The sequence below is a fragment of the Garra rufa genome, chromosome 9 (assembly GCF_049309525.1).
Source record: "Garra rufa chromosome 9, GarRuf1.0, whole genome shotgun sequence".
Classification (NCBI taxonomy): Eukaryota; Metazoa; Chordata; class Actinopteri; order Cypriniformes; family Cyprinidae; genus Garra; species Garra rufa.
In genome coordinates this window covers 10,100,827-10,117,370 of record NC_133369.1, presented here as the reverse complement: position 1 = coordinate 10,117,370, position 16,544 = coordinate 10,100,827, and the positions used below count along the sequence as shown (strand labels likewise).

General features: G+C 36.3%; 1 protein-coding gene across 1 annotated transcript in view; it reads right to left on the bottom strand.

Moving 5' to 3' along the window:
* Positions 1 to 16,544, bottom strand: part of LOC141343140 (regulating synaptic membrane exocytosis protein 2-like) — a 109,297-nt gene that overhangs the window by 71,737 nt on the left and 21,016 nt on the right. The window contains exon 5 of the mRNA XM_073847742.1: positions 3,589 to 3,866. Coding sequence (XP_073703843.1) covers positions 3,589 to 3,866 — 278 coding nt within the window. The remainder of the gene's footprint in view (positions 1 to 3,588; positions 3,867 to 16,544) is intronic.

Genomic DNA, 16,544 nt, shown 5'->3' with positions numbered 1-16,544 from the left:
AACATGCAGGTGACACTGTTCATGTGACACATTTAGCTTTTCCATCACAGGAATAATTTATATAATATATTCAAACCAAAAACATTTATTTTAATTTGTAATTTATTTATTCAATATTATGTTTTTTTAAATGAATGAGTGTAAAATCCTTTTTAAAACTAAATAAATAAATAAATGCACTAACAGTCGAAAGTTTTTGAACAGTAGGATTTGTAATGTTTTTTTTTTTTTAATAATTCTCTTCTGCTCACCAAGCCTGCATTTATTTAATCCAAAGCACAGCAAAAACGGTGAAATTGTAAAAATATTTTTACTTTTTAAAATAACTGTTTTGTATTTAAATACATTTTAAAATGTTATTTATTCATGTGATCAAACCTATATTTTCAGTATCATTACTCCAGTCCTCAGAAATCATTCTAATATGCTGATTTACTGTTCAAGAAACATTTATTACTATTATTATTATTGCTATTATTATTATCATCATCATCAATATTTAAAACAGTTGAGTGCATTTTTTGATAAATAGAAAGATCTAAACATCAGAATTTATCTGAAATAAAAAGGTTTTTTTTAAGCAAGGATGCTTTAAATTGATATAATATATATATATATATATATATATATATATATATATATATATATATAAAATGTTACAAAATATTTTATCAAAGAAAACAACAATTCTACTCAGCTGTTTTCAACATAATAATATTAAATGTTTTTTGAACAGCAAATCAGAATATTAGAATGATTTCTGAAGGATTGTGTGACTGGAGTAATGATGCTAAAAATTCAGCTCTGAAATCAAATCAATTGTAAAATATATTCAAATAGAAAATAATTATTCTAAATAGTAAAAAAAATATTTCAAAATGTTACTGTTTTTGCTGTACTTTAGACCAAATAAATGCAGGCTTGGTGAGCAGAAGAGACTTCTTTAAAAAACATAAAAAATTGTACTGTTCAAAAACGTTTGACTGGAAGTGTAAAAAAAAAAAAAAAATACTTTTGAATGACAGTGTAAACATTAAAGTGACAGTAAACATTTTTAACTTGACACAATGTCTTAAAAACATTAAACATCCTACACATGTACACAACCATTGTCATTCAAATGTGCTCATGTCAACACAAAACACAGTAACAGCAGGTGAGATCAGCCTCATCCCTGTGGCACACGGCCCAACATTTCTCTCCTCCACAGGTATTCAGGAACGGAAAATCAAACCAACACACAGCAGTCGCCACGGATTCAAGGGAGCTGGCATCTGTTTCTGCAGAGACATCTCTCCAGGACTGACCCCTGACCCCCGAGCAGTGAAGCTGATACGCACATCCCAGCAAAAGAGGCTGAGAATTTGATACCAGGGCTAAGAGAGACACCACCACCTTGTGGTAAACAATAGAATCACACTCACTGCTCTCACTGCATTAGCATCTCCCTGCAGATTAGAGGCGTAATGTTTGATAAATGTGCTATGACTCCCTGCATTTGTTCAAGAGCAGGTTTCACCATAAATTACTGATTGTTATTTACCTGTCTAGCGTGTTTAGCAACAAATTAGCAATGGTAAACGCTGAGGAACAGATGGAACCTGAACGAATGCATTGTGTGCTCCAGCTGTTGTTATCCCAGCTTCAGTTTCACATGGTCTACGTATGCATGTGAGGTTAAAAACTGCTACTTTTCATACATGTGCTTTAAAACCCAATGAGTTCACTAAAATAATACTTCATAAAATACAATTAAACTCCACTAAATTATTGTTACTGAAACCTAACTGTAACTAAACTCTTCTCTTTTACAGTTACCTACTAGATAGCTAGCAACAGCTAGCTACTTAGCAGCCTAAATCACACATGTGCTAATACAACAAGAGACTATCCACTGCCTCAACAAAAACACATAAAATAGCATTTATTTTCAACATTTTACTCTCCTTAACGAACCTAAGGCAAAGCATCTGCTGTGGTTTATTTTTGAGTTCTGCCTAATATAATCAGTTACCATATAAGTTCATAACGTTTTCAGTGCAATGAACTTTGTTAATAATAAAGTAAAATTAACTAATTTCAGTACCTAGCAGTGTACTAGCAACCACTCAGAACACCTGAAAAGCTGTAACATCCTAGTAACCCCCCCTCCCCCAACCAATAGCCCAGCAACACTCAGTGTAGCACCCAGCAACTATAGACGCAAGTTCCATCATTACCAACAGAGTTCAACGGAACTTGCAACCACAGATGGCAACTATCCAAACCACAATAACAACCAAGCAACCATTTCAGAATGTATTACAATCCAGAACAGCCTAGCAACCCCTTAGTAACCTCCTGGCAACCACTGAGAACACCCTATCCAAACCACCCATCCAAACCACAATAACAACCACCTAGCAATATCTTAGAAACACCTTCAAAACACCCTAGTAACCACCCAGAAAACCCAAACTGCCTAGCAGAACCTCAGCAACCACTTTGTCTAGAAACCACACAGAAGCCTACCTAGCAGTGTTCTAGCAACTCAGAACACATTAGAAGCTGCTTAGCAACACCTTAGTAACCACCCAAAAAGCCCAAGCAACTGCCTAGCAGCATCATAACAACCACTTAATCTAGCACCCACAAAAAAATGCTAAGCACAAGCATTTAAGAATGTACAAACAACCATCCAAGCGACAATCCAGAACAGCCTAGCATCCCTTAAGTAACCTCCTAGCAACAACTGAAAACACCCGAGCAATGTCCTCGCAACTATCCAAACCACAAGAAACTGCTTAGCAACACCTAAGTAACCACCCAGAAAACCTAAGCAATTGCCTAGCAGCACCATAGCAATAACTGAGCCCAGCAACCTCCAAGAATACCCTAGCTACCATTTAAAAATTTATTAACAACAATCCAGAACAGCCTAGAAACCTTTAGTAAACTCCTAGCAACAATGGAGAACATCCAAGCAACTATCCAAACCACAATAACAACAATGTCCTAGAAACACTTAGAATGTCCTAGAAACTGCTTAGCAACACCCTAGTAACCACCTAGAAAACCCAGGCAACTGCCTAGTAGCACCACAGCAACCACTTAGCCTAGAAACCAAATAGCCACCATGACAACTACCCAGCAGTGTCCTAACAACCACACAGAACACCTTAGAAGCTGCATAGCAACACCCTAGTAACCACCCAAAAAACAAACTAGCACCCAGCAACTATGGTCGCAAGTTCCATCATTACCAACAGAGTTCAATGAAACTTGCAACCACAGGTGGATAATGATGCTTTTGGGAAATGCACCAAATAACCTCCTAGCAACCACTGAGTAAACCACAATACCAATCACTTATTAATGTCCTAGAAACACTTGCTTAGCAACACCCTACCAACACCCCAGAAAGCCCAAGCAATTGCCTAACAGCACCATAGCAATCACTTAGCCCAGCAACCACCAAGAATACCCTAGCTACATTTTAAGAATATATTAGCAACAATTTAGAACAGCCTAGCGACCCCTTGGTAAATTCTAGCAATGTTTCAATCTTAGCACACTAAAAACACATGAACCCATATCATCTGCACTCACCTGTTGCTCAGAGGGTCGTTGGGCTTCAGAGTGGAGTCGTTGTTGAGGGACGCCTGGCGCGGGAGTCCTGGACCTCGGCTGCGGTCCCCTGGAGGCCCCTGGTACAGCAGTGGGGCTTCCTGAAGTTTGGCCTTCTTTTCCTGCGGAGCCTCTTCGTGGCGGCGGCGAGGGTCACTCGCACCCGAGGGCAGGGTGCCCCCTGGGCCGCTGTAGAACCAGGCCCCTGACTTGGTGAGGATTTCTTGTTGTTTTCGGCACAGGTTGCATACCCACATCACCTGACGGCGAGAGAACAGGACGTTACAATCACAGAACACAAGACAGACATCAAAACCCCAAATGAGATGAATGAAAACTTGCTGTTGTGGGAGAAGCGATTTTTCACGTTAAATCAGTCATTTCTGCGTTAACTGTAAAGCCAAAGATAGAGCGAATAATGGGATATTTGTTCAGAACCTCATACGCAGGTCCCACAACAAACAGGTTCGGGAAACGATGATGCTGGTGCAGCCGACAAACACAATTGTCAAAATTTATGTGAGAGGAAATGAAGAACGCAAAAAGTTCTTCAACCAATAGCATGAGTTTGAGAGTGGAGCTACCTAGTTTGTCTGACTCACAGAGTGCTCCAGGGCTGACGTATTTTTGAAGGCCAAAGGCTGCAAATTAACATTTAAGAATTTTCAGTTTAATTGTCCAGAAGTCAATGCGTTTTCGATTGGGTTGAAATAATGTCTGTGGTTAACACAAGTTCAAGATATTTTCATGTTTTTTTTTCTACAATATAAAAACAAGGGTTGCCAAGTCCACGGTTTTCACACAGAATTGGGCGTGAAATTATATACTGTTGCGGCAGGGTTTTTTTTTTGCACCACCCAGAACGTGGTTTCAACTGAGGTGAAACCCCCTGAAAGGAGAATGCGATTTTGACAGCCACAGAAATCCCCCAGAACACAATTGAGATTTGGCAGTGATTGGGCTACCTACTCTCCTGTCTGGTTTGTTCATGGACAAAAATGGCAGATTCTACATTATGATTGGTCGGATCGCCTGTCAATCAAACTCCATGCCAAGGGTCAATTGGGCTGGTTTGCAATTTTATTTGCATTTTATAATGCAAGCCTGCATTATAAAATGTCTTTATCATCACTTTTGATCAATTTAAAACTAAATAAAATAATATTTCTATTCATTAAAGAATCCTGAAAAAAAGGTACTCAACTGTTTTAAACATTGATAATTTAAAAAAAACTATTTCTTGAACAGCATATCAGCATATTAGAATGATTTCTGAAAAATCATGTTATGCTGAAGACTAGAGTAATGATGCTGAAAATTTAATCACAGGTATAAATTACATTTTAAAATGTATCCAAATAGAATACAGTTATTTTAAAAAGAAAAATACTTACAATTTTACTGTTTTGGCTGTACTTTGGATCAAATAAATGCAGGCTTACTGCTTTCTTACCGCTCAAAAACTTTTGACTGATAGTGTAGTTTGTTTGCCTACATTTATCGTTTTACTTCTGGCAATATTTAGACTTCACATTTTGTGTTAAATAATAGCAGAATCAAACTTTTGTTAATAGTCACAGGGCTTATTTACTGTATTAATTCAAAAGCCAATAGAAAAATCCAATTGAGTTTGTGTCGAGGAAACCAGGGTGATGCTAACTTCTGGGCTGGCCTACAAAAATACGTCATCCCTGCAGAAGTGGAGAGGGGTGGACATGGCGTTGAGTGTTTAGAAACCTGTTTGGAAACCTGTTAGAAGCAATAAGTAGTGATTTTTGCATTAAGCATCACTATTATTACTGTATTCAGGTCTATACATCCCCTCAAATCTCCTGCTTTTAATACTCCTGAACATCTCGTGAAGTCCCACCAACACTTAGAGCACGGCAACCTGACCTTGTTTTCTGCCCAGCAGAAATGCACTTAGCAAGCGGTTGGCATCAAAGCTGCCATCTAGTTTGCTGGTGGTAATTAAACATGCTCAGAGTCTCAACTGCACACAGAGGCTTTCAACCATCCAGATTGAATACATAATGCCACTTCGGCTGCTGGAAATGATCCGTCTCTTAAAAATTAACTTGAATATTTAAATTATTCTACAATTTTCCAAAACTGTTCCTTATGTAAAGCTATGGCTAGTAATATAACACAAAGACATACTGTATTAACTACTGCTATGGTGTTTTTTTAGAACCTGACAGCCCCTGGTTGACATTCATTCACTTTGATTCTATGGAAAGAGCTGCTCTTCAGAAGAAAGTGAGTATCACAATAAGTAAATGATGACAGAATTTTTCCTGTAATATCCAAACAAAAGAGCCTGTATGCACAACCTATAATTATTATGAAACTTGAAAAGTTGCGTATGAGCTGCCCTGTCATACAATAAAGTGAAAGGTCACATCTTTCAAGTGGTTTTTGATAAGAACACAGTGAGCAATTGCACTGCGACCAGCTTTGAGACATACCACAGATGGATGTGAGCGTTATTGTGATGAATGTTTGGTCAGTCAGCGATAGACAAACGAAAAGATGTGCACGGTGAAAAATTGATAAAGTACTGAGTGAGCGGTCATTGGTGTCAAATGGCAGGGGACCTTTCTGGGTGAATCTCATGAAGCCTGTCAAGAACATGTCTGGGTCATGTTTCAACCCAAAATCAAAAGAGCCCAAAAAAAGGGGGAAAAAAAGGAAATTATATTTTGCGAAAATAAAATGAAGTCTCTTTTTGTAACATTTATTTATTTATTAAAACGTATTAAATGCAAATTATTTAAAATATAAAGTATTTATACAGCTAATGCTAATGTAAATAAAAAAACACTGTATTACAGTATTTTTATTTAAAAAAAAAATGAAAATCATAATTAAGGGTTTTTTCATGCTTGATATTATTTTTGGTGTTTCAGATTTTTTTCAAGTGTTTTTTCAGACTAGTGGAAAGAAAACACTCAAAAGACACTGTTTCTTTTGTAGCACTTTATCTATTTGTGTCAACAGACTTCAATTACAATACATATTTTTAAAGTCTGTTTTCTCAAAATTAGTTTTTTCTCTTACACTAAGCCATAAATATCCACTTCAGTAGCACTTACACACACCAAACTTTACATTTTCATTCCTGTCTATATTTGGAAGGTTTTTACTCGGGGATTTGTTCATATATAATTTGCTTGATTTTATACAACATTTTATTCCCCCCAAATTGGAAAAAAAATTTCTGACTTATGGAGTGACAAAATGAGATACCCAAAATTCCCTCTGTAAAAACATTTGACTCTAATATGTCAAAAAAATTAAACAATAATTTTGAAACTGACTTCATCCAGTGTTTAGATTTTTGTTCTAGAAATGTATGCAAATTAGTGCATATTTCATTAAACAATGCCTCATTTGCATATTTAAACCTAACTGTTTAGAAAACTTGTAATACAAAAAATGTTTGCAATTATCAATGTAATCAATCAACTAGGTAAGTAAGGTGATAACTAGTTATTTTTTTTTTACCGTATTCACCTGCAGTGTCTCCCCTTAAGAATAATAATTTGTAAAATAGTAAATTAATTAAAATAAAATACAATAACAATAAAATAAATTTTCTAATCAATGCCAGATTTGCATTCCGACTACCTCTGTGAGGTACTGTATGTAAAACATAGACATCAATATGAAACTTGTATATTATTGTGTCAAACGGCATAACTGGAGAGGCCGTCTTGGGCCGCTGAATATTTCATAGATGTTTGATAAAAGTGAGGAAGTTCATGATGAGGGGAGTGTTATCATTCACCAGCTAAAACACAGCCTGCAGGTGGAGCATGAATATTTAATGCGCTTCTATATATAGAGCCCGGCAGCTCGTAATAGACTGGATGCATATTCATAGGTTTTATTTTCTCTCAACTTAAAAAGGACCTGTTAAACAAAGTGTTAATTATGCAGCGACAGAATCAAAAATAGACAGGTCTCGAAGAGGAAGAGAACATATGCAGCTCAGTCCTCTACGGGTTTGTCACTTTGTCGAAAAGCGCCTCTGTTATTAGCTGAAATATTGTGCAAATTAAGATCCAATAAGATTTTATAATTCAAGCTGCTGTTTACATTATGAGATTATGTTTATCAAGCTGGTATTAAAAAAGGTGATAGGGAATCATTATGTTATTTTCTAGATTTGGTTAGAACAGTTTTCCAAATAACAATATGCAGGTTTTTTCCATTGCCTGAATCATAACAGAATAAAAGCTTAACGATAATCATTGTTGTCATGCTTACCCATGTCTGCTGCGTATTGTTTGGTCCAAATGGATAAAACTGATGTTCAATAACAGAATTCAAAACTCACGGACAGCTTCGCAAGGTTTCATATGCCAAACTCCTGCGTAACGGGTGACCTTTTAGAGTTGGGGATCAAATGCTCCTTCTGCTGTCAAGATTGTGCTTCAGTTAAGATTTTGCAGGAAAAAAAGCAAAGACGATTAATCCTGAGATCGATCCAAGATGTCAAAAATAATAAGCAGTGAAATAAAAGCAATTGCTTGTGCAGCAAGATGATATAGAGCGATCTGAGCGGCACGTAATCATGTTTTTGCCACCGCGCATCACTAACACGGGTCTCATTACCGATGCATGTGAGCGCGCAGCTCCACCGGGGCTGAGTCTGACTCATTACCCTTGCACAACGCTCACTAACTCTCTTCAAAGGACGCTGATGAAGATACGAACACTAACTTCAACATCAAGATGTGTTAAGACACCGATGTGCATCAGACATTATGTTTACAAAATCAATCACATTACATGAGTCAAAATCAAAGGGGTAATAGTAAAACAATAGCTTTAAAAGGTGATTTTTCACTATTATTCACAAGATGATCTTTATTTTCATAAGTTAAAATAAAAGAATTTTGTTGTAAGAGACAATAGACAGACTTTGTGCATCAAAACAACTCCTTTTTTGGTAAAAAAGTAAAGCTTGATTTTTGAAAGTCAAAAACAGCAGAATATAAGATTTTTGCCATGAAATAAACTATAGCCCATAATTTACTCACCCTCAAGACGCCCTAGATCAGGGCTATTCAATTAGATTCATTTGAGGGCCGGATTATCGAGCTGAAAATTTGAAGGGGGCCAAGGGGGTGGGGGCCGTCCCGATGTCTTTCTAGGGGGTATTGTATTGCTATACAATTAAATTGAAATCCACTAAAATCAACTAATATTACAACACCAACATCTATAAAAGGTTAACATTAGTGCTGTCTGTCAATCAATTTAAAAAAAAATCACGCATTTTTCTGTAATTAATCAAGATTAATCGCACATAGTCAGAATTTCACACTGGACCTCCAAATTAAGGTAGAAACAACATAAAGTATATTTTAAATATGTGTTTAATGGCATTTTTTTTTTACCAAGTAGCCTATTATTTATGAAGTATTGATATCAATACTAGTACCTGTGTCTTTATTAAATTAATTTTCTCTCAGTTTTACATATGTCCATTCAGCATTACAGTATAATTGAAAGCCAATATTTTCAACATTTAATAGGCTCTGAAATATATAACTTTTCATTTAGATGATTTTCTTTTCTTTTTTTATTTAAATATCTCCACATGAACTATAAATTGTTTATGCGTAAACTACACAGATTATTATTGCAATATACTGGTTATAATTGTGATTTGATGTATTTTAATTTTTTTACATTAGTGTTTGTTTACCACAAAGTATATTTTGGCCATCAAAATAACATTCAGTTATTTGGCCATCCAGATAACATTGGATCATAAGAGCTTTAACGTGCTGGAAATGGTTGTGCAAAATGCTTGAAAGTCATTGAAAAGTGCTTGAATTTCTCTTTCAAAAGGTTGTACAAACCCGTAAGTGAATACTGTAATAACATTCAACTATGCTTAAGTTCGCGTTACTTCTGGTTTTCTGACATACCTCAGCACTGTTTATAACAGAATTTGATTGATTCTCAATAGATCTTGCAGCAACCTTAATTCATTCTGTGCGAATTCAAACACTTCTCACTGTATCTCGCAGCACTGTGCAGTAACAGTGTCGCAAAATCAACTTTGGTTCCCGGCTGTTCTGAGCTCGGACAAGCGTGTTTGCATTGCGGTCCGAGCTGATAAACTGTCCGCGCTGCGCAGCTCAAACGTAGCGCGCTTTGGTTTCTCTTTCGTTTCATTTGCCGTTTTATGTTTCTCATATGAAACAGAAATAGCAGCGCTTATGAGTTGAACAACGCGGTGGTCGCACCAGTGCGACCGCTCACAAAATTTAGTCGCACCGGCAGAAAAATGTGTCCATTTGGTCGCAGTCTGGAGCCCAACAAGTGCTTGTTAAATCTGCCGGATATTGATGTTGCGGTTGTTGTTCTTGGCTCTCTTGCTTTTCTTTTTTGGCTGGCCCGGGCCAGCGTTGCCGCCTAGTGGACAAACTAATTAGTGCCAAAACAATTCAAGCCACTTGCGCGTACTTCTCCCTCGGGCCGGACGAAGATGATTGGCGGGCCGGATTGGGCCCGCGGGCCGCCAATTGAAAAGCCCTGCCCTAGATGTACAGTATCTCACAAAAGTGAGTACACCCCTTAGGGCTGCACGATTAATCGCACGATGTTGTGAGGTGCGTTTAGTCAATGAAGCCGGTACTTTGATTAGTAGTAAATCTCCATCACGTGCGTTCAGCTGGAGCGGCAATTAATACACAGAGATGTAAATCACTGACAAGCTACGCCAAATCTTTTGAGCGCGATTTGGCGTAGCTTGTCAGCGATTTACGCCTCTGAATGCTCCAGCTGAACGCAGCTGAACGCACGTGATGGAGATTTACTACTTATCAAACATCGTGCGATTAATCGTGCAGCCCTAACACCCCTCACATTTCAGCATCCATTTTAGTATATCTTCTCAAGGAACCATACTATAGACATTAAACTTGGATATATTTTAGAGTAGTCAATGTGCAGCTTGTATAGCAGTATAGATTTACTGTCCTCTGAAAATAACTCAACATACAGCCATTATTGTCAAAATAGCAACAAAAGTGAGTACACCCTAAGTGATTACAGCTGTATGTTGTTTAACCATGCAAAGCCACATGTCCTATTCATCATGTTTGTTTTTGTCTGCTTGACAGGACCATACAAAGTTGTGTATCTTGTATTAGAGCAGTTAAAATTAGGTGCTTTAAGTGCAATTCTCTCATACTGACCACTGGATGTTCAACATGGCATCTCTTGACAAAGAACTCTCTGAGGATTTGAGAATTAGAATTGTTGTTCTCTACAAAGATGGCCAAGGCTATTAGAGGTTCAGTTACACTACACTGGTCAGGGTCATACAGAGGTTTTCAAAGATGGGTTACATTCGGAACAGGCCTTGCAAGGGCCAATCAACGAAGTTGAGCACTTGTTCTGTGCGTTAGATGCAGAATCTGGCTTCAAAAAACAGACGCGTGAGTGCTGCGAGCATTGCTTTAAAGGTTGCAGAAGTAGAAGGCATAGGCGTCATCCCAGAAGGAAGCCTCATCTGAAGCTGGCTCACAAGAAAACCCGCAAACAGTTTGCTGAAGACAACCTGTCCAAGAGCATGAATTACTGGAACCATGTCCTGTGGTCTGATGAGACTATAAAATAAACTTGTTTGGCTCAGATGGTGTCCGGTGTGTGTGGTGATGCCCTGGTGAGGAGTACCAAGAAAATTGTGTCTTGCCTACAGTCAAGCATGGTGGTGGTAGCATCATGGTCTGGGGCTGCATGGGTGCTACTGGTTCTGGGGAGCTGCAGTTCATTGAGGGAAACATGGATTCCATTATGTACTGCACATTCTGAAGCAGAACATGATGCCTTCCCTCCAGAAACTAGGCTGAACGGCAGTTTTCCAACATAAAGAGCCTAAACGCAACACCAAGATGACAACAGCCTTGCTGAGGAAGCTGAAGGTGAAGGGGTGGCCAAGTATGGCTACAGACCTGAACCCTATTAAACATCTGTGGGGCATCCTCAAGCATAAGATGGAGAAGCACCATGTGTCTAACGTCCAGCAGCTCCGTGATGTCATTGTAGAGGAGTGGAAGAGGATCCCAGCAACAACCTGTGCAGCTCTGGTCAACTCCATGCCCAGGATGATTAAGGCAGTGCCAGATAACAATGGTGCTAACACAATATATTGACACTTTGGACAAGTTCACTTAGGGTGTACTCATTGTCGTTGCCAGCTATTTTGACAATAATGGCTGTATGTTGAGTAATTTTCAGGGGACAATACATCTACACTGCTTTACAAGCTGTTTTATTTCTATAGTATTGTCCCTTAAGAAGATATACTAAAATGGTTGCTGAAATGTGAGGGGTGTACTCACTTTTGTGACAAACTGTACATGACTTCCTTCTTTCAGACACACTGACATGGAGTTATATTAAAATTATCCTGCCATTTCCAAGCTTTAGTATTTACGGGAAGTCGGCAGAATCCACACAACAGTTCTGAATATGCCATTGCTTCCAAAATGGAGAAAATGGCAACCAGAGCAGCTTTAACATGCTGTCTGTCAGAGAAAGTAGCATAGCTAATACATAACGCATAAGAGTATGAAATAGCTGAAAATGACAGGTGATTTTTTTTTATAAAATGTAGTTTGATCACTATCTTCTCAGTTATTTAAAATATTAAGGCTATTATCTAGGTTTGATAAATGTTGTTTCATTTTTTTTTTTTTTTTTTTTTATATTTAATTACCTGTTTGGAGATGTTGAGCCGTATAAACTAATATTTGGCACTGTATTTATTCATGAACATTTCTCTTATTTTTAAACTTAAAAATTATGCTGTGGATGTGGCTTGGTGGGTGATGTGTACGCTTAGGTCACTTCCTGAGCACCCATTCTCTCTACCCTTTCCTGTCACCCTTCTATTATATAATCTATACTATAAAAGCGGTAACACTTTACAATAAGGTTCATTAGTTAAACATTAGTTAATGTATTAACTAACATGAACTAACCATGAGCAATACATTTGTTAATGTATTTGCTAATCTTTATTAACGTTAGTTAACGGAAATACAGTTGTTCATTGTTTGTTCATGTTAGTTCACACTGCATTAACTAATGTTAACAAAATTTTAATAATGTATTAGTAAATGTTGAAATTAACATTAACAAAGATTAATAAATGCTGTATAAGTCCAGTTCATTATTAGTTCATGTTAACTAATATGGTTAACTAATGTACCTTACCGTATAAGGGGAGATCGGGGTTAGTTGTCAAGCTTATAGTCCAGTGAATATTTCCGAGTGAAGCTTTATTTTTCACCATAAAATGCAACAGATGTACACTCTCAAAAATAAAGGTACAAAAGCTGTCACTGGGGCAGTACCTTTTCAAAAGGTACACTTTTGTACCTATTAGGTTCTAATGTGTACACTTTAAGTACTAATATGTACCTTTAAGGTACCAAAATGGACAATTTAAGTACAAACAAGTACTTTTTGAAAAGGTACTGCAAAAGTGACAGCTTTTGTACCTTTATTTTTGAGAGTCTAATCACAAAAGTAGTTCATGATTAAGACTTTCATGCATGTTATTCCAAGAATTCTAAATCCATTCTGATAGCTTTGGTCTGAGGAATAACCTAAAATTTAAGATGTTTTTTTTTACTGAAAACGCTTAATTGCACCTTCCACATCCAATGTTTTTAATGTTTTTGAACAGTAATATTGTGAAATATTATTACAATAACCGTTTTCTATTTACATATTAAAAAGTAATTTATTCATGTGATAGCAAAGTAGAATTTTCAGCTGGCATTACTTCAAGACTTAAAGGATTAGTTCACATTCAGAATAAAATGTTCCTGTTAATTTACTCACCCCTATGTCATCCAAGATGTTAATGTCTTTCTTTCTTCAGAGGAAAAGAAATTAATTTTTTTTTTTAAGGAAAACATTCCAGGATTTTTCTCTATATAGTGGACTTTAATGAAGATCAATGGACTGAAGCCTGAAAATGCTCTACATGTTTATTTTTCCTAGCGAAGCTGCATTGAATTTGGACCTGGAGATGAACTAATGCTCTAAAAACAGACCATGTGGACTACATTTATAGTGTTTTGTGGTGTTTGTTGGTTTTGTTTTGACCTTTGAGAGCCTGACAATCCCGGTGACTATAACTGTCACATACAGAAAAGAGCTGCGTGATGGAAAAGATCTGCCGTTTGTGTTCCACTGAAAAAGATAACAAGAGGATGAGTAAATCATAACAATAATTTACATTTTGAGTCAACTATTCCTTTAAATCTTTCAAAAATCATTAAAGAAAATAAACATAGATCCAGACAACAGTTAGTACCAATTGTACCCACTAGCTTCAGTGTCAGTGAAAAGCATCAGTGATGAAACTGGCTCTTTTTCCATCAGCATTTTCTTCTCTTTCCCAAACGCTGACAGTTGTGGTGAAAGAGATCCTGTTCGAGACAGCATCAATATTTACAGCTCCCGGTGTCTCGTGCGGCGATGGGAGCTGTCGGACATCACACACTGGAACATGATAGCGCAGCTGAATCGAGCTCTGGCGACAAACATGAGGCAATGTCTGCGCATTCACTGAGACTGACTGTATATCCATCCAAAATCATCATGATGAGGGAACACAATAGAAGAGCTATCTACCTTTACTGCCACTTACAACAAAGTTTTAAATCTACAGAATATAATGAATAATACTTTTGACAAATCTGAATAAAATAATATACAAATCACATGAGATTGTGTTATTTTAGTATTTTTAATATAGTAAAATTGTTTATACATTGAACTTTTATTTTTAGCTTTTATTTTTTGTTTTAATTATAGTTTTATTTTTTTATTTAAAAATGTATTTGCTATACATTTTGGCATGTCCTTTATGGTTATGATTTAGTAATTCAAATGAAACTTTTATAGCAAATACATTATTTCAGTTAGTTGCCAAGTCAGCATTATTTTTTGTTTAGTTACTGAATTTTCTCATCTAATATTTATATATTTTTTAATTTATGAAAGCAGTTTTTATGGTTTCAGTTTTGCAACAAAGCCACTGATAAATAAATGTTTTAAATATAAACAAAATATCAACATTTTGGAAATCATCAACCATGAACAACAACTTCTAGGTTTAGATATGAAAACATTTCAATGCAAAACTGTCTCCAGGGGTCAGAGAGTTTAGAATCACAAGTACTGTCTCCATTCAAACCCTTAATGGAGTAAACCACAGAGGGGAGAAACAAAATCCAGTCATCAAGAACTAACTAGCAATTCAATCCTCTGCTGGGCAACTGGATAAAAGCTCAGCACGGCCCTGCTACTGCTGAGATACCGGAAAACTTAAAGGAAGAGCAGAACCAAGACGCCAAAAATCAGACAAACATCTAACACTCAGACAACAGAGGTTAGAGAAAGAAACATGAAAATGACACACTCTACCAGAACTGCAAACTACAACCAGTAAGGGCTAGCTACAGAAAATATGACCTCTAATCCCTTTTTTTTCCTCCAACAGATAGTTATTAGATTAAATGGTGAACAAACTGAAACTTTTACCTCCTGCTTCTCAGTTTTTTCGACAAAGAAAGACCCCAGTATAGCATAACGTACACTGTAAACAAAATCTGTAGAAATTACAGTATTACTGGCAGCTGGTTGCCAGTAACTTACTGTAGATTTTAATTTATGCTATTTACTGGCAACAGTTTGTTCAAAGTTAATTGAACATTAAACATTAACAAGTCTTTATCTTTACAGAATAAAACTAAAATAACAGCCTCATGCAAAGCATTCTGGGAACCAAAATCTGAAGGAAAAAAAACAGAAAAAGGTTGATGAAGGTTTCTGGTTCCCAGAATGCTTTGCAGTAGGTTGTTATTTTATAGTTTTATTCTGTAAAGACAAAGACTTGTTAATGTTTAATGTTCATTTAACTTTGAACAAACTGTTGCCAGTAAATAACATAAATTAAAAATCTACAGTAAGTTACTGGCAACCAGCTGCAGAATACAGCAAATTTTTTACAGTGTATAGTTGAAGTCAAAAGTTTACATACACCTTGCAGAATCTGCAAAATGTTAATTATTTTACCAAAATAAGAGGGATCATACAAAATGCATGTTGTTTTTTATTTAGTACTGACCTGAATAAGATATTTTACATAAAAGACATTTACATATAGTCAACAAGAAAAAAATTATAGTTTTTAAAATTTATAAAAAATTCTTAATACTGTGTTGTTACCTGAATGATCCACAGCTGTTTTTTTTTTTTTTTTTTTCAGCTGTTTTGTGATAGTTCTTCATGAGTCCCTTGTTTGTCTTGAACAGTTAAACTGCCCGCTATTCTTCAGAAAAATCCTTCTGGTTCCACAAATTATTTGGTTTTTCAGCATTTTTGTGTATTTGAACCCTTTCCAACATTGACTGTATGATTATAAGATCCATCTTTTCACACTGAAGACAACTGAGGGACTCATATGCAACTATTACAGAAGGTTCAAACAGTCACTGATGCCTCAGTAGAAAACACAACACATTAAGATCTGGGGGTGAAAACTTTGAATTTGAAGATCAGGTTAAATTCAACTTATTTTGTCTTCTGGAAAACACGCAAGTATTTTCTGTAGATTCTGAAGGGCAGTACTAAATGAAAAAAAATATGATATTTAGGCAAAACAAGAAAAATGTACACGTTCAGAAGTTTACACCCCTGGTTCTTAATGCATCGTGTTTCCTTCTGAAGCATCAAGCAAGCGTCTGAACTTACTATTTTCTCTTGAGGACTATATATATATATATATATATATATATATATATATATATAAACAAACATCTTTTATGTGAAATATCATATTCAGATCAGTACTAAATAAAAAAATAACACGCATTATGTATGATCTCTCT